Below are 23,182 nucleotides of genomic sequence, written 5' to 3'. Positions count from 1 at the left end.
TCAAGTGTATTCTATATACCGCACCTAAATCTAGGTGTCACTTATAGAATACGCTTAGTTGGCACTGATTTCCACACTGATTTTTATTTTTTAGGTACTATATACAGAATCTCCCCCTTAGTGCCAACTGTAGGTGCCAGACTTATGCCTGCTGAAACCTGGTGTAAATGCTGGCGCCCAAGTTAAATGCGTTGAGGTGGTATTCTGCAAGTTCACATGCAACTTTTTAGAATGTCCCACATGCCCTTCCTATGGTCACAACCCCTTTTGAGATAAGCGCTACTGAAGTTAAGCACACTCCCTTATAGAACAGCATGCAACCAGATGCGCATGCAAATCCTAAGTGATGCCAATTAATTTCAATAATTGATTAGCATCCAAGTATTGCTAATTAATGGCTAGTTAATTAATTTGAATGCACATCTGGGTGCCATATATAGAATCTGGGGGTTAATATGCACTGGTGTAATACACAAATTTAAGTTTCTACTCTAATTAGTAAAGACAAGTTGATTATTTAAAACTGTAGCCTTTCCTTGTGTCACACTTTATCATTATGTTCAGACAATTTGCTCAAATTCATAGAAACATGAGATAGTAAGGATAGCAGGGTAAGGCATGTTTCCCAAAACTCGTGCTGCAACTTCAATGACTTCTAACACTGGTTTGGTTAATGGAATGCAATAACGCACATTCAAGCATCTTATTTAAAGTCTGTATTAGCAACTAATACCAGGTCATATTGGTATATAGAAGCACATTTATTTAAATAATATCATGCCAATATAAGACAACATATCTGAATAGAGGTAAATACTTTAAACTACTGCAATGCAGTCATTTTGTTTCAAAAACACATTAGGTGTTGGATGTAAATACTTACAGAAACAATGCCAAAGGACAATTTTAATAGATTACAGAACAGAGTGTACAAGTATAAAAAAAACACTGGTTTTGTATTTCAAAAGTTGCAGGAACATTGCCAGTTATTTTAAAGTCTTCTACAAAACATATGTCAGTAGATTACATAAAAGACACTATATACAATATAAAAAAGGGCAGAAAGGGTATCCTCACTGTAAAAATAATTTAAAACAAAATCTTTAAATTTAAAATAGTTTGCTATAGCACAACTTAGTACACAGTATCATGCAAGTGAAAGCTAAACATACTGCATTCTTAGTGTAACCAAATACAATTTGGCTTCCAAAAATTATACCTTAAGACCACATGCCAACAGATGAAGAACAATCAGTCATTCTTGCTAACACATACACTTCTCAATCTCTATTTGGGCATTAATATATAACACTATTGATGTATACTAAAGAAAAGCTAATATAAATATTTCTAATGTCTTGCATAAGTAAACTGAAATACATTTTTAAAATATTATATCGCTCTTTTGGGTAGGTATTGAAAACAAATGAACATGCAGTTGGAAAAAAGACACTGCTACACCACTATGCTGTGCAATTTTAGAAAGTTAGCTGTAGAGAAAGGAAACAATCCTCAGTCTGCAACTTTTTGCAATGTCCAATTTTATTGGCTATACATTTAAATAAAGAAGTACTGCTTAAAAAGCAAGTTCCTTCAAAGTGGTTTTCACTATGGGAAATAGAAAGAGGACCGTTTTCAGGACATCAAAGAACTCTTCAAATTACAAATACTGCACTTCAAAGAGGCATATTTTAACTAATCAAAATGTTTTATAAAATTACTGTGGAACCATAAACAGCTTTATGTTGATATACCAAGAATAAAGTGTGTCACAGTATGACAAATACTAGGAAAATATGTTTCCTACTATAAAAGTACCATTATTAAAAGATTTGTAATAGCTTGCATCTTTCACAGCAGTTTATTTTAATTGAAAAAGGACATTGCAATGCAAGCTATACCACAGTGACAGGCATGTTCATGCAACATCAGGAAAACAATGTAGACTATGAGAAAAATCAAAGGAGGCACATTTGTTTCTATAAGTGAAAAACCCTTTTGGAGCATTTCTGATTCAGCGAATGCTCTTATTTTATTTATTTTTTTAAGTTATGAGTCAATATAGAGACTACTGCATGTCCACAGGAAATATGATCACCCAGACACAAAGATTTTGTGTTTTTCTTAGCACTGACAGCATTTGTGTCATTCTCAGTAAGGCATAAAGTGTTGTATTTTCAATTCCACTCACTCTCATCTACTCATGTTGAGTATGACTGAAAACATACAATGTACAAAAATAACAAATGTTCTGTATGTTAAAACAAAACATTAGCTGCCACAACCAACAATGGAAAATGCCAGTGTTTCATGACAAATTCTATAAGAAACTAAACTCAAGCAGATGCATAAAGATGTTTACATTAAAAACATTCAAAAAAGTTAAAAAGATTTGGGAAATACCATTCTTCTTTGGTCTAGATTAGCTGTTCCCTTTGTATTAAATGTAGGAATCTAAATGGCTTTTACAAAACTTTCCAAAAATAGGTTTCATCCAGAAAAAATAGAATAGACAACAGAGATGTTTGATAGAATAAAGGAACCCCCAAAACATGAAAATGGTAAAGAATGCAATTAGTACCTCATCTGAAAAGTAATAATTTAGTGTTGAATATGTAATCAAGCACAGATTATTGAAATGGTCCACAAATTATGCATGAAAACTTCTATTTAGCTGTTTATACATATTATACCTTTATTGTTTCCTTGCTCTACAAAGTCCAGAAGTAAAAATGTTCACTCTCACATGCCAAAGCTCCTGCTGGTGGAAAAGTTACTGTACTCAGGTAAGGATTACATTACAACTGTAGTGATGTACTGTCAATCCCTAAGGTTTTATCTGTTAGTTCGTTTATTGTTTCTCTTCCCATTCCATTTACCCCGCAGCCAGTTTCATCTTCTCCATCTGGAATATCAGCATCATCTTCAACACCATTGTAGAATTCTTCTGTCTCACTCTCCTCTTCCACAGGCTCTTCTAAGCTTGGGCTATGGCAAGATTCACTCTCACTATTACTTCCACATGAACTGGATGATATAATATCATCTTCTGAATCTGAATATACCTCAGCACCATGAAAAATGTAGCGATTTGGTGTTAAAAACAGGTATTGAGTACCTGAAGGGAGAAGATAAATATATTTATATTTATTTTATATACTTATACAAAGTTCTTGTGCATGTACTCAGAAAATGAGACAAGTCTTACTTAGGGGCCCTTTTACAAAGGTATGGATGTCTCTACACATGTGCAGCGCACGCCAAAACAAGACTACCACGCTCCCCAGCAATAATTTCAGATTTGGCATGTGCCCATACTGCCAGGACAAATTATTTATATTTGTTTCCTACCGCACGCGGACTTTCCAGGGTTAATCAGCAGTTGGTGCGCACGCCAACCCATCAACCTCGTGTGCAGCACATGAGCCCTTACCGCTAGATCAATGAGTGGCGTTAAGGGCTCAGGCCGTAAATAGATGCGTGCTGGTTTCAATTTTACTGAAGGCCCTTTTCTTGGCCCATTGAAAAAAATGCCCTTTTTCCCAGATGCGGTAAAAACTGGCCTGATAAGTGCCAAAAACACACGCCCATACTACCACAGGCCACTTTTTGTTGCAGCTTAGTAAAAGGACCCCTTAGTGCTGAAATGCTGTGAACGACATTACTATTTCACTAGTAAATATAGCACCAGAAATTGATCCAAACATGGAACAATTCAAAGTTGTATCACTTTTTTTTTTTTTTTTAGAAAAATCTACTATTTACATTTTATATGGAGATTAAAAATTTAGTTTATGACCTGGGCATGAGAATTCCTTTACAAGCAAGGGTATTTATACACAGGCATTCTACGATCACCACTATGAATAAGGTCAAGGAACCCTACAGTTTGACAAGTGTTACAAAGGCTGAAGCCCAGCATTTGACTTATCGTCACAAACAGAAGAAACAGCAAACAGCCAAGATTACTTCTATAGATTTGTCTTTTATGCCATGAAACCTTGCTGTAGTCAATGCTTTTTGGTTTCTCTCTCCCCCCAAAGAAGCAGCACAGAGCTCCAAATTCCTGCAATCTCTTCCCTTATGTCCATTCTCTTCTACTTTAAAGTGGAAAAGCATGAGTGCAGAAAGTGCTGTGTTCTCTTGACCTTCCAATAATCCATCTTGTTGTGGGAATGAGGGGAAGAGGATACTGGAAGGAAAGAGGAAACAAGAGATGTAGGGATGAAGCAGCAGATATGGGCAGAAAGAGAGTGGGATAAAGCAGTAGAGAGATGGTGAAATGGGTTGACACACTGAAATAGGTTAGCAAAGACAAATAAAACAAAAAATAGAGAAGGGGTGGCAGTGTAAGGGGGGGGACGGGGGGGGGGGGGGGGGGGGACAGTGTGGTGATTGGAAGAAAGAGGAGATGGTTACAAAACTCTTATTAACTCAGCACTTGTGACAGCCAATAGTGGTGCTAAATATATAACTACCTCAAAATTAACTTCCTTGTAGCCACCCCTTTCAGATGCTGGCATTCCTTTTCTCTTTTCCAGCTCTCACCCAGATTGTCTATTCTCCTGCTCCCACCCAGGGCAGATTTTCACTCTTTTACTGCTGGCCACTGCCTATAATATACTAGTCCTAATTTCAAAAGTTTGAACCACTGGCAGCCCAAGACTAAAAACTAGCAACAGGATGGTGGAGGCAACTAGTTGTAAAAGGCAAGTATGAAGATACACAGCCAGTGGGAAATAAGTGGAAGGATCATGTTTAGGCAAATATGGTTTAAATGTTGGGCAGATCTGGTGGTCACTTTAAGTCATCAGTTTTAACAGGACAGCAAACACCAGTTACAACCAAGCAGCAAATAATAGGACACCAAACAATAGGATCCAACTAGAGTTGCATGGGGACAAATCTAACCCGTCCCCGTGGGGAATCTAACTTGTCCCTGCCGCAAGTAATCTCCTCCATCCCAGCTCCTGGCCCGCCCAGCCTTTACCGTGCCACAGTCACTTTGCCACCCCCCACCCCCCCCAAGAAAGCCAGATTCTACCAGCAGTAAAAATTCTAGTAAAAGTAACATAAATCATTTTCTTCTGTATTCTGCTAAAACAGCAGATGTACAGATTAGCAGGACCCAAAAAGGTCCAAAACAAGTCAGAAACAACATAGTTTTTATTTAATTGTTCAACCACCCTTAGGAATCACCTTTGGGTTTAAAAAACAAAACCACGTGCATGTAAGGACTGAATAAACAAATTAAAGCAAAGTTTAAAGCAAATACCCTTAATATGTAATACTTGGTAGCAATAATGAAACTGTGATAGAATATTCACATAGCAAGCATCCCAAGGGAACAGATTTATTTTCCACTGAACATAAATAACTTTGTATAAACCTGTTGGGTAATACTGTGCTGAACTGGACAATGTTGGCACATTTAGACTGACGGACAGAACATCTGCATGAAGGAAACTCTTCCCTCGTTATTCAATACCTCTCTGTGATATAATAGTAATAAAAAAGTCAAGTGCATTTTTATAATATACCACTGCAATTCACAAAACAAAAGGCACAAATTCCCACATGCTTTTTCTTTTAATGTAGACACAGCAAAAAAAAAAAAAAAGACCTTAAATGCTCATGAATTAGGTTTCAACCTAATTCATGTTTAAAGTGGGATATAAATGTAATAAGTAAATAAATAGAAAGTCTGAATGTCTGTTTTAGTGGCCCACTACCAGGAGAAAAAAAAATCTCTGCACAAATGTAACAATGTTAGGGTGTCCCTTTAAACAGCTTCTCCAAATGACACACTGATTGCAATGTATAAACAAATTACTACTCTACCTATGAACAGTTATTCCATTATTATACTTCCTTTGTGCACACCCATATGCTACACAAGTCAGTATGTTTGAAAATATAAGTGAGATTAAGTAACAATGCTACCAACAATAAAGAACAATGTGGGTGCAGCAGCTCATAGGTTTGTTTGTTTGCTTTGTTTTGAGTGTATGGCGATGACAGCTGTGCAAGGAAGGAGAAACAGAGATTGCCCTGTCTTCAACGCCCTCCCTCCCTCCCATCTAGCCCTGGATGTCCTCCCCACACATACCTCGCATCACCCTGGTGGTCTAGTGGCTTGCTTCGGGGCAAGAAAGGTCCCCACGCTTTCCTGTCCACTGCCGCTGATCCTCTCTCCGCTGCTGCTTGTTTAAAATGGCCACTGACAGTTCAAGTGGCAGCCTCGCGAGTCTGCCGCTTGAAGTCTCGGCAGCCATCTTAAACAAGCAGCGGCGGCGAAAGGATCAACAGCAGCAGGCAGAAAAGCATGGGGACCTTTCCTGCCCCGAAGCAAGCTACTAGACCACCAGGGTGATAAAAGGTATGTGTGGGGAGGACATCCAGGGCTGGAGGAGAGGAAGGGAGGAAGCTGAAGACAGGGTAGTCTCCGTTTCCCCTTCCATTCCGCAGGAACCCTGTCCTCCTTGGTCCATCCCTACTGGATCCCTGCAGTATCCGTGGGAAACCCGCTATCCCCGTTCAGCTCTCTAGTTCCAACAGCCACACGGATTCCAAGCACCAATGCATACTTTAACTTTCAGGGTGAGTGGTAGTTTTCAGATAGCCCATTTACCCAGATAAATAGACTTCTGGAAATTTCTCCATTTGAGATTAATTTTTATAAGAGGACTTCTACAAATTGCCAACAATGCCTATTTTATAAAAGGCAACATAGAAGCCTTTGTGCATTTATAAAATCAGCTCCCAGAACTATTCCCAGTAATGCACAAAATCGACACTTGCTCTGAGGCCGATATAAAACATGTATATATGTGCATATATGAAACTCCACACATGTTCTGCCCAAAGTACACCCCTGGGAATGTCTATCATGTAAAAGTAGTTATGTTGCTGTGCATTTGATTGTTACATATGTATACCTCATCACAATTTTATAAGTAATTTACCATGTGCAATATTTTTTAATATGTGCAAAATGCATTATAAGATCACCTGCATTAAGTTCATAGATGTGCATACACACACACACATATACATACATATAAACTGTGAAAGTTATGCATGAACGTTTGCATTATACTGAATAAGTCTATGTAATTTTCAAGAAGTGGCTTTCACTTTATAATAATGGAGTGTAGTAGCCGTGTTAGTCCACTCTTAAGGTTATCAATAGAAATCAAACAAAATAAAACATGGAAAAGAAAATAAGATGATATTAAGTTATGTCCAATAAAAAAGGTATCATCTTATTTTCTTTTCCATGTTTTATTTTGTTTGATTTCTATTGATAACTTTATAATAATGAAATCTTGAGTTTCTCAAAAGTAATCTGGTCATTTTTATGATGGAATAGGATCTGTACATGGCACTTCTTCCTGCATAACCATTTTTACATTCAAAATTGTGATTATAAAGGTGAATTATTTTGTATTTTAAAGAGGGAGATGAGTCAATCACAATAAAAATTCTGCAGGAAACAGATTGCAATGTGGAATCCTTATGGATAGCAAGTCTATGTATGAAAAGAAAGAGAATAGTGGTGGGGGTATAGTACCATCCACCTTGCCAGAATGAGATTAAATATTAACCGAAATTAGGGACACAAACAAATTGGGCAACACTATAAATAATGGGCAATTTCAATTTGACTGGATAAATGTCAGGTCTAGAAATACTAGAGGTAATGTTCATAGATGAACTAAATGATGCCTCATGTAGCAGCCGATTCAGAAACAAGAGGGGAACTATTTAAGATCTAGTGCCTAATGGAATGCAGGACTTGGTGTGAGAGCGGTGTTGGCTCCGCTTGGCAATAACGATCAGACACTTCGGAAATCAATTGTATTAGAATTAAATTTTCAAAAAGGGCAGCTATGATAAAATGAGGAAAATGATTTAAAAAAGATAACAGAAGCAGCCCAGAGCAGACTTTTTAAAAGTATTAAAAAAAACAAAGGTGGAGAAAGGCCAAATGGCAGCCAGCATGTTGGAAAGGTGAGGTGAAAGAGGCAAGAGAATTTTGAGATCTGGCTGTCATTTCAGAAAGGTGTGCTCTGTCAGCTGCTGTGCCTGCAACCCAGCTGCCCAGGAACTGCAAGAACCCCACTGGTGTTATCTAAAGTGGCTGCTGGAAAGATTTACCCTGTGCAGACTGTAGCTCCTTTGGAGCCCTGACAGAGCAACAAGGCCATTAAACTTTTACTATCTTTAAAGAAGAAAAAACAAGGGGCAGGGTAATTATGGTGTTGCTAATTGTAATTTTTTTTTTCATTTTGATTATAATGGGGAAACAGAGCAAAAAAAAAAAAAAAAACTAAAAGCTCTCTTCCTGTTGCAACAATGGATCCAAGGTCCTACAGATAAGCATGTTCAACCAATTTACAATTGGACAGAACATCCAGCTGGATCTCCTTTTATTTCATTGGCAGAATCTGATCTCTTCCTTAGTTTTGAGGGTCACACCACCCCATCTCCTCTACTGACCTCATCTTTGCCTACTAAGCAGTCTCCAAAAATTGGTTCTCCTATGTCAGGAAGTGTGTTGTATGAAGGGTTGCCAGCTTCACCTACATTTTTGGGTCCCGTAGTTCCAATATTTTCTAGTTCTAGGGGACGGAATGAGAAGAGCAAATGTTAAACAGGGCATTTCCTTACTGAATGTTTGAAGGTCTGCCGCCAGGGTGGAGAATATGTTGTAGAGGTTGAACTACAAACTTTGGGAAATAAGCTTGAGTCCCTTGAGCCTCAGGGTTCTACCTTACAGGCTACAAAGTCCTCTAACATTAAGGGCAGATTGCTCTTACATCACAGGTATGAGGATATGGAGATTTATTGCAAGTCTAGGAATCTCCAAATTCTTAAACTTTTGTCTAATATCACCTGACTTTCATTTATAAAATTCCTGAAGGAGTTATCATCACTTCCAAATGATGAATAAATCCTTATCTCAAATATATTATTATTAATCTTCTAAAGGACCCTTTTACTAAAGCTTAGCATGCACTAAATGCTGCATGTTCTATTTTATACCTATGGGCCATGTGGCACTTAGCACACACTAATGCCCGTTAGGGCACGCTAAGTTTTACTAAAAGGGCACCTAGATTTCTTAAGGAGACACATGGGCAGGGGAAGACATTTAATGTATTGGAGCTGGTGTCAGGTTTTGATCTTACAAAGTTCCTAGAAATTTCTCAGGGTGACATCACAGCTCCTGCCAAGAAACGTTACTTTAAGAAAAAAGATTTTTTTTGTGGACAAAAATTACAAATATTTCTGGATGTGGCCAGAGCCACTCAGTTAAGGCAAAAAGATGTTTTTTTCGACTGAAATCAAGGACACTTGCTTTGGTGGCTACATTTTATTTAAAATTCACATTCAAGCTTTTGATTAAATATCAGAATATAACTTTTTTTAATTCTTTACAATTGGATAAATTCTTAGCAGGTAGGGAGGTTTGATTTAACATTGTTAGAGTGTCTCTGTTGAAGGTAATTCAAGGGCTATTTTGATTAGCTATATTGAAGTTAAGTCTCCTTTTTTCTTTAAATTCTTTTTTTTTCTCCTATAAGATTGGCACTCTCGGGTTTTCATTTAATGGGCTTGAATTATTTTCCCTTAATGATAGGCTTGTATTATTTGATATGTTGTATTTTACTTTATTTTCTTTCCTTTATTATTCTACTGTTCTGTACTCACTTAGTTCTCTCATTCTCCTTTTTTTTTTTTTTTTACCATTTCCACAAAAAGAGAGAGACTATTAGCACCATCTTTCAAAAAATGGAAAAAAAAAAAGGTTAGAACGAACAAAACAGGAGCAGCATAAGCACCAGCAAGTTAGATGCAAACAATTGATAAGGAAGACTTAGAGGAGAGAAGGGACAGAGGAAATGGGATATAGATTTTTAAATACTGTACCTGAAAGGAATTACTGAGTAAACAGCCTTTTCCAAATGAGAAGCTCTAGAACCAGAGCACAATATATGAGGCTACAGAGAGAGAGAGAGAATCAAAAGCAACATCAGGAAATATGTTTTCACAGGAAGGGTAGTGGAAGCTTTATAATGCCTTCCCCAAAAGGAGGTAATAAAAGCAAAAAGGTGCTTGAATTTAAAAAGGAGTGGGACGTATACACGGTGGATTCCTAAAATGTAAGAGGATGTAAACCAAGCACAGAACACTTCAGCTATGTAATCACTAGGAAGTTAATCTGCACTATGTGACTGGTATCATCTCAAAACTACATTGGGAATGTGTAAGAAATGTAGAAATACATGGCATTTTCATATACCATAGTGGTTATTTATTTTATTTATTTATTTATTTATTTGTTGCTTACAGTGGGGGAAATAAGTATTTGATCCCTTGCTGATTTTGTAAGTTTGCCCACTGACAAAGACATGAGCAGCCCATAATTGAAGGGTAGGTTATTGGTAACAGTGAGAGATAGCACATCACAAATTAAATCCGGAAAATCACATTGTGGAAAGTATATGAATTTATTTGCATTCTGCAGAGGGAAATAAGTATTTAATCCCTCTGGCAAACAAGACCTAATACTTGGTGGCAAAACCCTTGTAGGCAAGCACAGCGGTCAGACGTCTTCTGTAGTTGATGATGAGGTTTGCACACATGTCAGGAGGAATTTTGGTCCACTCCTCTTTGCAGATCATCTCTAAATCATTAAGAGTTCTGGGCTGTCGCTTGGCAACTCGCAGCTTCAGCTCCCTCCATAAGTTTTCAATGGGATTAAGGTCTGGTGACTGGCTAGGCCACTCCATGACCCTAATGTGCTTCTTCCTGAGCCACTCCTTTGTTGCCTTGGCTGTATGTTTTGGGTCATTGTCGTGCTGGAAGACCCAGCCACGACCCATTTTTAAGGCCCTGGCGGAGGGAAGGAGGTTGTCACTCAGAATTGTACGGTACATGGCCCCATCCATTCTCCCATTGATGCGGTGAAGTAGTCCTGTGCCCTTAGCAGAGAAACACCCCCAAAACATAACATTTCCACCTCCATGCTTGACAGTGGGGACGGTGTTCTTTGGGTCATAGGCAGCATTTCTCTTCCTCCAAACACGGCGAGTTGAGTTCATGCCAAAGAGCTCAATTTTTGCCTCATCTGACCACAGCACCTTCTCCCAATCACTCTCGGCATCATCCAGGTGTTCACTGGCAAACTTCAGACGGGCCGTCACATGTGCCTTCCGGAGCAGGGGGACCTTGCGGGCACTGCAGGATTGCAATCCGTTATGTCGTAATGTGTTACCAATGGTTTTCGTGGTGACAGTGGTCCCAGCTGCCTTGAGATCATTGACAAGTTCCCCCCTTGTAGTTGTAGGCTGATTTCTAACCTTCCTCATGATCAAGGATACCCCACGAGGTGAGATTTTGCGTGGAGCCCCAGATCTTTGTCGATTGACAGTCATTTTGTACTTCTTCCATTTTCTTACTATGGCACCAACAGTTGTCTCCTTCTCGCCCAGCGTCTTACTGATGGTTTTGTAGCCCATTCCAGCCTTGTGCAGGTGTATGATCTTGTCCCTGACATCCTTAGACAGCTCCTTGCTCTTGGCCATTTTGTAGAGGTTAGAGTCTGACTGATTCACTGAGTCTGTGGACAGGTGTCTTTCATACAGGTGACCATTGCCGACAGCTGTCTGTCATGCAGGTAACGAGTTGATTTGGAGCATCTACCTGGTCTGTAGGGGCCAGATCTCTTACTGGTTGGTGGGGGATCAAATACTTATTTCCCTCTGCAGAATGCAAATAAATTCATATACTTTCCACAATGTGATTTTCCGGATTTAATTTGTGATGTGCTATCTCTCACTGTTACCAATAACCTACCCTTCAATTATGGGCTGCTCATGTCTTTGTCAGTGGGCAAACTTACAAAATCAGCAAGGGATCAAATACTTATTTCCCCCACTGTATATCCCACATTTTCCCACTTGTGCAGGCTCAATGTGGCTTACAGTAAGTTAAATAAGAGTACAAACTTAAAGATTAGGCAAGCATCTAACAGAGTGAACTAGGTAGGGTAGGGGACAAGGGATACATTAATCAACATAGTAAGATGAGGGGTAAGTCTTAGCAAAGAGGAATGTCTTTAACAACTTCTTAAAAAGGGCATGATCCTCTTGAGTTTTAAGGTGATGAGGTAACGTATTCCAGTGTTTGGGACTCCAGTAACGGAAGGACGAGGCGAAGATTTTCTTGTACTTGACTCCCTTACAGTTCGGAAAATGGAGGTGGAGATATGACCGAGCGGCAGGGTTGGCATTTCTAGGCGGAAGGTCAATCAAGGGGAGCATGTATTCCGGTGCGGTCCCATAGATGATTTTATGTGTTAGGGAGCAGATCTTAAAAGCAATGCGCTCATGTACAGGCAGCCAATGAAGTTTAAAGCGCAGGGGTTCGGCATGTTCGAAACGCCTTACTCTAAGGATGAGCCTCGCCGCAGTGTTCTGAGCCATTTGGAACGTTTTCAATAAGGAGGCCTGACAACCCACGTAAATACCACTACAATAATCCAGATGGGATAGGACAAGCCAGTGGACAAGGGTACGAAACAAGTCTCTGGGAAGGAGGTATCTGATGCGCCGAAGTCTCCACATTGCCTGGAACATTTTTTTGGTGACCAAGTGTACATGATCAACCAGCTGGAGATGCGAGTCCAGATGTACCCCTAAAAGTCTCAGGCTGTTGGCAATCGGGAGGGCCGAGCCCAGAACTGGAAGCATTGTGTCAGATACATGAGCGTACGTGGACGAGAGGATGAGACAATGAGTTTTTTCCCTGTTGAGCCTGAATCTGAACACCTTGGCCCAGTGTTCTAAAGTGGTGAAACATGCATCTATGAGGTTGGCAACTTCTGATATTGAGGATTGAAAAGGGATGTAGATTGTAATATCATCCGCATAGATGAAAGGGTTGAGGTTTAGGTTTGCAAGTGCTGTGGCTAACGGCATCATCATAATATTGAACAGTGTAGGTGAAAGGGGAGAGCCCTGAGGGACCCCACAGGAAGCATTCCACGGTTCTGAAGTGTGGGAGTTCACCATGACCTGATAGGACCTTGAAGTCAAGAAACCCTTGAACCAAAGCAAAACTGGCCCTCCTATACCGAAAGAATCCAGTAGATGAAGCAGGAGTTCATGATCCACCATGTCAAAAGCACTAGACATGTCAAATTGTAGCAGAAGAATCTTCCGTCCAACCGATAGTTCTCGTCTAAAGTTAGATAAGAGAGTGACCAAGACTGTCTCCGTGCTGTAATGAACTCGAAATCCTGATTGCGAATGGTGGAGGATATCAAAATTAGTCAAAAATTCGTTAAGCTGAACATTGACCAGACTCTCCATCAGTTTGATAACTAGAGGTATCGAAGCCACTGGACGATAGTTGGAGATGACATCTGGCTTGATCTTTAAATTCTTTGGGATTGGGGTGAGAAGGATGTTTCCATGGCCTGGCGGGAAAAAACCTGCGCTTAACATATAATTGAGGTAACAAGTCAATTCTTCAATGTAACATTTTGGTGCAACTTTTAGGAGGTGGGTCGGACATACATCTAATCTGCAGCTTTTATTTGTGAATTTATGTAAAGCCGCAGTTACCTTGTCAGGCAACAGGCGATTGAATTTGATCCAATAGCGGTCAGCCGGGCAAGCACCCAATGGCACGACCAGGGATGCCAGGAAGTCATCCACATCAGAGAGGCTGCTGACGGTTGAAGACCGCAGGGTAAGGATTTTCTCCTTGAAGTAAGCTCCTAGTTGTGTAGCTGAGGGAGGATTAACACTGGAGCGTTCTAACTTGCGAGTATCTAGAAAGGTGTTTAGTAGCTGGTATATCTGTCGGATGTCCCGGCCTGCCGCTTGCATCTTAGATGAAAAGTAAGTGCGCTTTGCAGATCGGATAGCATATTTATACTTGCGATGAATACTTTTCCAGGCCTCCCAAGCCAGATCAGTTTTGTATTTTCGCCAAGTTCTTTCCGTACGTCGTACCTCACATTTCAAAGCTCTCAGGTCTGGTGAGAACCAGGGTGATAGTCTACGATTGTACGAGGATTTGAGACACAGGGGTGCAATTGTATTCAGCACTGTTTTGCAAGTGTGGTCCCAGTCGGAGAGATAATTGGGCGAGGATGGTTGCAGATCCAAGCCGTGACTGTAGAGAGATCTCCAGAACAAGCTGGGGTCGATGACGCCTCTGGTGTAATATTGGTGAGACTGACGAGGTCGGAGGGGTTCTGAGGTTTGCCAATGCAGGGTGAACTGCAATTTAAAGTGATCCGACCAGGCCGTTTCCAGCCAGTCAATATCATGAACAGAAAAGTTACGATCTTCTAAAAATTTAAATGAGAGGAAGTCCAGTGAATGGCCTTTACTGTGAGTTGGACCTGAGATAGGACATTCAAGGTCGCAAAGGTGGAGAAAATCCAGGAACTGGGATACATCTGGAGAGGTGGGATTATCCAAATGGAGGTTAAGATCACCTAAGAAAAGTATGTTCGAGTTATTCATGCAGGCATTAGAGATGAAATCCAGAAGCACAGGTTGACTGCTTGACCAGGTAATTGGAGGCCTATAAATCAGCACACAGGCCAGCTGGCCATGAAGGGAGGAGTGATGAACCTTGACAGCAGCGACTTCCAGCGACGAGGAGGTCAAAACCGAAATTGTATCTACTATGAGGTAGGAGCGGTAAATGAGCGCCAACCCGCCCCCTCGCTTGTCTTTTCTGTCCCAGTGGATGATTTTGTAGCCTGCTGGGCAGAGATCTAATACAATGGGGTCTTTAGGTGTTCTTATCCAGGTTTCCGTGATGAACAACATATCTAGTGCGTCGGAGGAGATCCAGTCAGATATCAGTTCAGGATTGCTCACTACTGATCTCGCATTTACATAGCCCACATGTAATGATTGGAATTGCACTTGTTTCACTTGCACAATGGGAACCGTTGTGTAATGATAGTGCTTGCGAGGATGGGACTTAGAGGCAACAGAGACAGATAGTTGATCAGCATGTGACGAGTTGCAAGGTGGTGTGCGGGATGAGAGTTTCCTGTGTCCAGTGATGATGGGAATGCGGCCATGAGAGGATTCAGTAGCAGTTAAGACAGAGTGCAACAGGGCTGACAGGTAGAGAATTTGAGTTGTGGAGGAAGAGAACATGATTATGCCAGGAGGTGGCAGGAGATGAGATTGTAATCTAGTTAATCTAATTGTAATCTAGCTAGTGAAGAAGGGGAATCCATAGGTAACTGGCTAATCTTAGCAGATTAAATAGTGGCCGGAGCACTCTCCACAGATCCGCAGTTAGGGCAAACAGGAGGAAGGGAGATGCGGCAGCTGATTAATTGCAAGACGTCCAGTGTAGAAACAGGCTCCTCCTTCATCAAATATAGAATAGGCCCTAGCTAAGTTGTCTGTAAAAGAAAGCATTTTACTATATCTTTAGCTGTTTGAATCATTGCACAAAGGAATATGTAATAAGCAGGAGAAAGGGGTGGGGGGGGGGGGGGGGGGTAAGAAGCACACACTGCTGGTAGACAAGTTTCAGGGATAGCTAAAAGACATGCAGGCCCCAGAGCTGAGATAAACCAGGAAAGGCATGTGTGAGAACTCAAGGTTATAATGAACAAAGAAACTACAGAGAGGAAGAGAGTGAAGTCCCAGTTGCTGTTAACAGAACCCTAGCAGACAGGCAGGTGACCATCGGCCAATGAGAAATACTTAGGGGCATACCCTTAAATGTAACTATAAAATCTGTGGAATCTTATAGAAATCTGTGTGTGTATATGCAAGCTCCAAGTTTAGAGCTGCCGGAACACACATCCATTCTTGCAAGGATTACTTTTGATTTTTGAATAATAAATTGCCTAATTAAGCTTTGGTTCATCAATCTGATTTTATGAGTCCTATTTTTGTATAGGTTCTCGGGTTATCTGGGGGCTATTTATAACAGAACGTAATCTCAACAACCTTCCTTAGGCAGGCTATGAACCATTTTAGTCTTTCCATGCTGTCATTTATTATGTAAAATGAACAGCAAGCCAAAGGAAATGTTTGCCTGTTTTGCTTCAGAGATGCCTGACCAAAGGGAAGTGACTGCACATGAGAACAAACCAGTGTAACTACAAAGACTGGCAGTAGGCTTTTTTTGTTTGTTTGTTTTCTATAAAGGGAAGATGCAGTTGTAATGGAATGTTGCTACTAATTGGGTTTCCATGTACTTGTGACCTGGATTGGCCACTGTTGGAAGCAGGTTACTGGGCTAGATGGACCATTAGTCTAACCCAGTATGGCTATTGTAATGTTAATGTCTTCGGTGGGCATGAATTTCTACTACTACTACTTAACATTTCTAGAGCGCTACTAGGGTTACACAGCGCTGTACCCTTCTATCTCAGATACCATATAGTAACCAATTAATATGTTCAGAGAAGATTGATCAACACTTATCTAAAGGAACAGTCTGAATCAGAATGGCAGAAGAGACAATGAACACCAGGATCTGCTTTTGGTCCTGTGTTGAGAGGGGTGGCCAAAAAAAAAAACTAGAACTAAATTTTGAGGTGCTTATATATTCAGCACCACTCCTAGCAGTCAAGGCGCCAACTTAAGGTAAAGTTTATTCTTACCCAGGGGTTCTCAATCCAGTCTTTGGGACACACCAAGCCTCCCCTAATTTTCAAGATATCCACCATGAATATGCATGAGAAATTTGCATATAGTACAGGTAGGGCGTATCTGGACTTCAGCAGTGGGGGGGCAGAGCCGAGGTGAGGGGGCACATTTTAGCCCCCCCCCCCCCCCGCCATCGCCAACACCCCCTGCCGCCGCCAGCACCACCTCCAACAAGTTTGACCCCCCCTCGACCCACCCGCCATCCATACCTTTGCTGGCGGGGGACCCAACCCCCGCCAGCCGAAGTCTCCTTCCTGCGTTTGGTTTCTTCTGAGTCTTGACGTCCTGCTGCACGTACAACGTGCAGGACGTCAGACTCACAGAAACAGAACGAAGCCTTGCGATCTGCAGGGCTTCGTTCTGTTTCTGTGAGTCTGATGTCCTGCATGTTGTACGTGCAGCAGGACGTCAGACTCAGAAGAAATCAAACGCAGGAAAGAGACTTCGGCTGGCGGGGGTTGGGGTCCCCCGCCAGCAAAGGTACAGACAGTGTTGGCGGGAGAGTTGAGAGGGGCGTTGGCAGGGGGGGTCCAGGGCAAAAGTTACGGGGGCCCAGGCCCCCGTGGCCCCATAGCAGCTACGCCCCTGGTACAGGCAGTGCATACCAACTTTTTCTGTTTATTCATTGTGGGTATCCTGAAAACCTGACTGGCTGAGTGCCTTGGGATGGGAACCCCTGCTCTTACTTGATAATTGCCTTTCCTTGACTCCTGCTAGACCAGTCATGTCTAGTGGGTATGTCTTTCTACCAGCAGAAAGAGGCAGGAAAACCTGAACATTCTAATGACACCAGCAGTATCACATGTGATGCAGCCAAGATCCTGTCAGTATACTAAATGCCAAAAGCTATAAGTTAAAGTAGAAACAAATACAATACTTGAGAAAAAACACAAATATCCTTCCAAGAAATCGCTGAAGAACATGAAAACTATTTAAAAACCAGTGGCCGGCAAAGAACCCAAGTATATACCCTCAAACCCTCAGTCTTCCAAGGAGGGGGGGGGGGGGGGACTGGACTGTGGACTTATCTAGCTAGCAGGATTCAAGGAAAGGATGTTATCAGTTAAGAAAAAGGTCACCATCCTGTTAGACCAGTCCAAGCTTGGGATGTACCAAAGCCTATCACTCAGGGTGGGAGGAAGACATAGCTACCTCCAACAAGGCCATGCCAAAAATACCATCCATTCTGGCCCAGACATCAACCTTGTAATGCCCGATGAATTAAATACAAATATCCTCTGGAGATCATGCTCTGACTTTTGCCAAAGAAGCTGATTGAACTCTCACTGAATGAGCATGGAAAACTTGCGGGACCATTTCCTGGTTTAAAATGTACATTGCTTCAATTGATACCTTGATCTAACATGCCAGAAATGACTTAGAAGCCACTTGCTCCTTACACAGGCTATTAAACAGTACAAACAGATGGTTTCTAAAAGGAATTAATGACCTCAAGATAATGGAGGAATGCCCTGCCAACATCCAGTTTATGCAGCAAGATATCTAATCCTCCTTTGGAAGTACCCTTTGGCCAAAAAAAAAAAAAGGGAACTGTATGAATGGTAGAATTCTACTGAAAAAGACAAATAGAGATCCCTACAGGAAAGGGCCTGCAACTCCAAAATCCTCCTAGCTGAACACATGGCAACCAGAAAAACCTATCTTAATAGGTATACTACTTTCAAGAAAGTCCAACAGAGAGGCTCAAAAACATACCTAGCCAATTATGACCCCAATGGGGTATGACCACTCTGATGGAACGATGAACGTGCTTTAACATATGCAAAACAAACTTGTTGGGGGTGCAATACAGACTCTACTAATTTTGCCCCGGGGGGGGGGGGGGGGGGGGGAGGGGGAAGAGCACCACCAAGTGTACCTTTCTTTCCGAGCACTCTACCAAAACCCTCATCCACACCCTTGTCACCTCTCGTTTAGACTACTGCAATCTGCTTCTTGCTGGCCTCCCACTTAGTCACCTCTCCCCTCTCCAGTCGGTTCAAAACTCTGTTGCCCGTCTCGTCTTCCGCCAGGGTCGCTTTACTCATACTACCCCTCTCCTCAAGACCCTTCACTGGCTCCCTATCCGTTTTCGCATCCTGTTCAAACTTCTTCTACTAACCTATAAATGTACTCACTCTGCTGCTCCCCAGTATCTCTCCACACTCGTCCTTCCCTACACCCCTTCCCGTGCACTCCGCTCCATGGATAAATCCTTCTTATCTGTTCCCTTCTCCACTACTGCCAACTCCAGACTTCGCGCCTTCTGTCTCGCTGCACCCTACGCCTGGAATAAACTTCCTGAGCCCCTACGTCTTGCCCCATCCTTGGCCACCTTTAAATCTAGACTGAAAGCCCACCTCTTTAACATTGCTTTTGACTCGTAACCACTCGCCTCCATCTACCCTCCTCTCTTCCTTCCTGTTCACATTAATTGATTTGATTACTTTATTTATTTTTTCTCTATTAGATTGTAAGCTCTTTGAGCAGGGACTGTCTTTCTTCTATGTTTGTGCAGCGCTGCGTATGCATTGTAGAAATGCTAAATAGTAGTAGTAGTACCTTAAGCGAATAAAGATTTAAAAAAAAAAAAAAACCTCACTCTAGCTCCTTCTGCAAAAGAGAGAGAATCAAAGGGACATCCACTTTCAAAGGGAATATATCATGAGCTGAACACTAGCATCAAAATACTCTCCAAATGCTTATGTTGGAAGAATAGCCAGCAGGAAACAGGAGGAGATGCTAGTGCTTCTGTAGAAGTCTCTAGTGAGACCCCATTTAGAGTACAGTGTACAGCTCTGGAGACCGCACTTTCAAAAAGATATTAGCAAGATGGAGTCAGTCCAGAGGGTGGCTACTAAAAGGGTTGGTGATCTTTGTCATAAAGTGTATGGGGACAGACAAAGATCTCAATATGTATGCTTTGAAAGAAAGGTGGGAGATATGAAAAGACATTTAAATATCTCCATGGCATAAATGCACAGGAGGAGAGTCTCTTAACTGATGGGAAACTCTGGAATGAGAAGGAATAAGATCAAGTTAAAAGGGGATAAACTTGAAAGTAATCTAAGAAAATATTTCTTTATGGAAAGGTGGTAGAGTCCTGGAACAGCTTCCTGGTGGAGGTAGAGGAGATGAAAACTGCATCTGAATTCAAGAAAACATGTAGGATCTCTTAGGGATAGGAAGTAGTAGTATATGGTATGGATGGGTAGACTAGATAAACCATATGGCCTTTTATCTATCATCATTTTCTATGTTTACATAAGTTAAGCGAGATGATATGTGGATCGTCAGCATACTAGCAACAATGGAGGCTAAAAATCCCTCTTTTTAGATGATGCATTTCAAGGGCCAAGCCATAAGCCAAAGATTCAAATAGCCAAAGGAGGTCTTCCTATCATTTTCTCTACTTCTTTGTTAGTTAAAGAATATCCTACATCACAATTTTCCTACTCTGAAATCCTTTGGGAGAAATTTCTTCTTTCTGTCCATGTTCTTCTCTTATGCTGTCCTCCCTCTCTATCATCATCAGATTGGGACCTAGTTTATCAATCTCTGGCTGATGCCACTACAAAATTCCCTAATCTTATCTTTGGTGATTTTAACATACATATGGACACTCCGCCCTTTGCTCGCTCGCTTTCTTCCTTTCTACAATAGCTGATTTCGGTCATGAGCAGCATGTTCATATACCTATGAATACTGTGGGAAACACACTAGATTTAATTATTATTTCCAATAGTTCTTCTGATAGTTCTTCCTCAAATTTACACGCTATTCCTTTGTCATGGTATGATCATTATTTAATACTTTTTTTGCTCTCTGTTTTTTCCTCTTCTACTGTGCATTCTACTTTTGGACACTGGATTAGAAAACTACCACAATCTGACTCTGCTTTTCCTTCCTGTTTTTGTGGACCTTCTTCCCCCAGATTTCTATGCTCTGGCATTGGCAGAACCAGAAAAATGGAATTCTTTACTGTGATCAAAATTAAACACACTGTCTCCTGTCCATTACATAATGAATACCTTTCATAAATATAAACCCTGGTACCACCATGGTCTTAATCTTTTAAAACACCAGGTAAAGTGCACAGAATGCCATTGGAAGAAACACAGATCCCCTGACCTTTTGAAGGCATACAAAACCCATCAGTATTTTTATAATGCTCAATTGAAGAAAGTGAATGGACATATTACTCTAAACAGATCAGAATGCTACTCAGTCTAGTAAGGCAATTATTTTTCATTTTCTCCAATCATACTAGTCCTCCTCTATTTAACGGATTCACCTTCATCTCTCTCAGCTAATACACTGGGCCCAGTACTTTATCGCCGAGGTAAATTTACTGAAGTCTGAATTTTCAATGAGTAGTTCTTATTCTGAGGCACCTCTTCCGGTCTCATCTTCCTTGGGATACCTTTTAATATTCCTTCTGTTGATTCATTTTTGAAGTCACTGACAAGTATAAATATTACTTGACTCTGTACCATCTCACTGGCTTAAATTATCCCATTTAGAACGGCTACCAACACTTCATTATTTTGTGGTTCACAGTTTGACTGAAGGTCTCGTACCCAACATCTTGAAAACAGCTACTGTACATCCTATATTGAAAAAGCTTTCTCTGAACCCATCCACGTTACATCTCATCTTGCTATTTATTTCTAAAGGAGTTGAGAACACTGTGTTTTTTTCAAGTTCAGTCACATTTAGAATCCATGCTTACTTTCCATCCTCATCAGTCTGGTTTTAGGTCTGGGTTCAGCACCAAAACTGTTTTGACAGCCCTCTTAAGTGAAGTCTACAGTAAACTAGATGAAGACTTTATTGCCTTTAGTCTCTTTAAACCTCTTGGACGCCTTTAACGTGATTGATCACTCCCTTCTTTTATATCAACTTGCAGCTATAGGCATCTCGGGCACTGTCTATCAATGGTTTTCATCTTTCCTTCAAGGCCGATCCTTAAAGTAGTTACTTCGGAATCATCGGATACCTATCCCCCTTTCCTGCTGTGTTCCACAAGGATCAATTTTATCCCTCTTATTGTTTAAACTTTTTCTCAGCCCCCTTGCCTCACTAGTACAAGCAGTGGGGATAAGTGGTTACTACTATGCAGATGATATCTTTTTAATTTACCACATCACTTCTGGTAATCTTGATTTGTCTCCATTGCAAACTTGTTTGCAAAAAGTTGCAAACTGACTGAAGGAACACTGGCTAGTTTTAAACCCTGAAAAACAAAAAACAAAACAGTATGCTGGCTCATAGACCATGCAACTCCTTCAACAACACCTCTTATGCTTTTTGATGTTCTTGTCTTGCTTGTAGACAAGTTCAAGAACCTAGGTGTTTGGTTAGATTCAAAGCTAACCTTCTCCCCCAAATTTCATCAGTCATGAGAGCTGGCTTCTTTGCTCTTTGGAAATTGAGATCAGTTCACAGTTATCTAGGCTTTTGAATCCCTCCACACATTATTGCATGCTTTTGTGGGCTTGTGCATAGATTACTATAATATAATTTATTCTGGGGCTACTGTGTACTCCAATTGTCGTACTGGATGAAGATGGGACGGGATAATTTATGGCAAACCCTCAGTAGCTCTAGCACCTGATTAGTCAACCGCATTGACTCAACTGCCCCCTCCTGAGAGATGTTCTTGACCAGCCAACTGTCCAAGTAAGGAAACACATACATACAGACCAGGTGTATTCTACAACGCATATAGATTTTAGAATGCCCATGACCCGCCCATTCCACACCCATGGCCACGCCCCCTTTCCAACTATGCAACTTAGAATTTATTGGACAGTTCTGCGCATAAATTCTAATTAATGCCAATTGGTGTCAATAATTGCATGTTAAGTGGCAAGTGTTGGTGCCGATTGGCTTATTAGGGGGCTCCTTTACAGAGCGACTAAGCCCACGCGCACTCTTCCGGGACTACCGCCGGCCCAACGTGGCAACCGGCAGTAGTCCCGCCCCAAGCGTGCACCACTTCCAGGGAAAAAAATAAACCCCCCCCCCCCCCGGAAATGGGCATCGCCACATGCTGCCGAGTTAGCACAGGAGCTCTTATCCCCACCTCAATGGGTGGCAGTAAGGGCTCTTTACCACATGCCATGTGTGCTGGGGGCTTTTTTACCCGCTGTGGTAAAAAGGGCCCTGGAGCTCAGGAAAAATGGCCCCTGCAGCTTGGTAAAAGGACCTCTAAGTAATTAAGTTGCATACGCAAATCCGGATTTGAAAGTGTAACTTAAGTTGCGCTATATAGAATCCGGGGATAAACAGTAAAATAAATTGGTAAATTTACCAGGTTATCTCTAGCCAGATAGTTTATAGCTTATTTAGACTTACTAGACCGCTCTAGCTGTGGAGGCAGTGCAGAGCAGTTTACAAAAACTTCAATCAAATGAAGACCGGAAAAGAACGCCAATAATTGATAGGAAAGATCTACAATCATC

The 23,182-nt window shown here is 41.2% G+C and overlaps 1 protein-coding gene across 1 annotated transcript in view; it reads right to left on the bottom strand.

Moving 5' to 3' along the window:
• Positions 1–726: 726 nt before the first annotated feature.
• Positions 727–23,182, bottom strand: part of SIRT1 (sirtuin 1) — a 111,512-nt gene continuing 89,056 nt past the window's right edge. The window contains exon 9 of the mRNA XM_030203130.1: positions 727–3,118. Coding sequence (XP_030058990.1) covers positions 2,799–3,118 — 320 coding nt within the window. The 3' untranslated portion in view covers positions 727–2,798. The remainder of the gene's footprint in view (positions 3,119–23,182) is intronic.

The sequence above is a fragment of the Microcaecilia unicolor genome, chromosome 5 (genome assembly GCF_901765095.1).
Source record: "Microcaecilia unicolor chromosome 5, aMicUni1.1, whole genome shotgun sequence".
Lineage (NCBI taxonomy): Eukaryota > Metazoa > Chordata > Amphibia > Gymnophiona > Siphonopidae > Microcaecilia > Microcaecilia unicolor.
The sequence above is the reverse complement of the archived record's forward strand: the minus strand, read 5'-3'. Positions and strand labels throughout refer to the sequence as shown.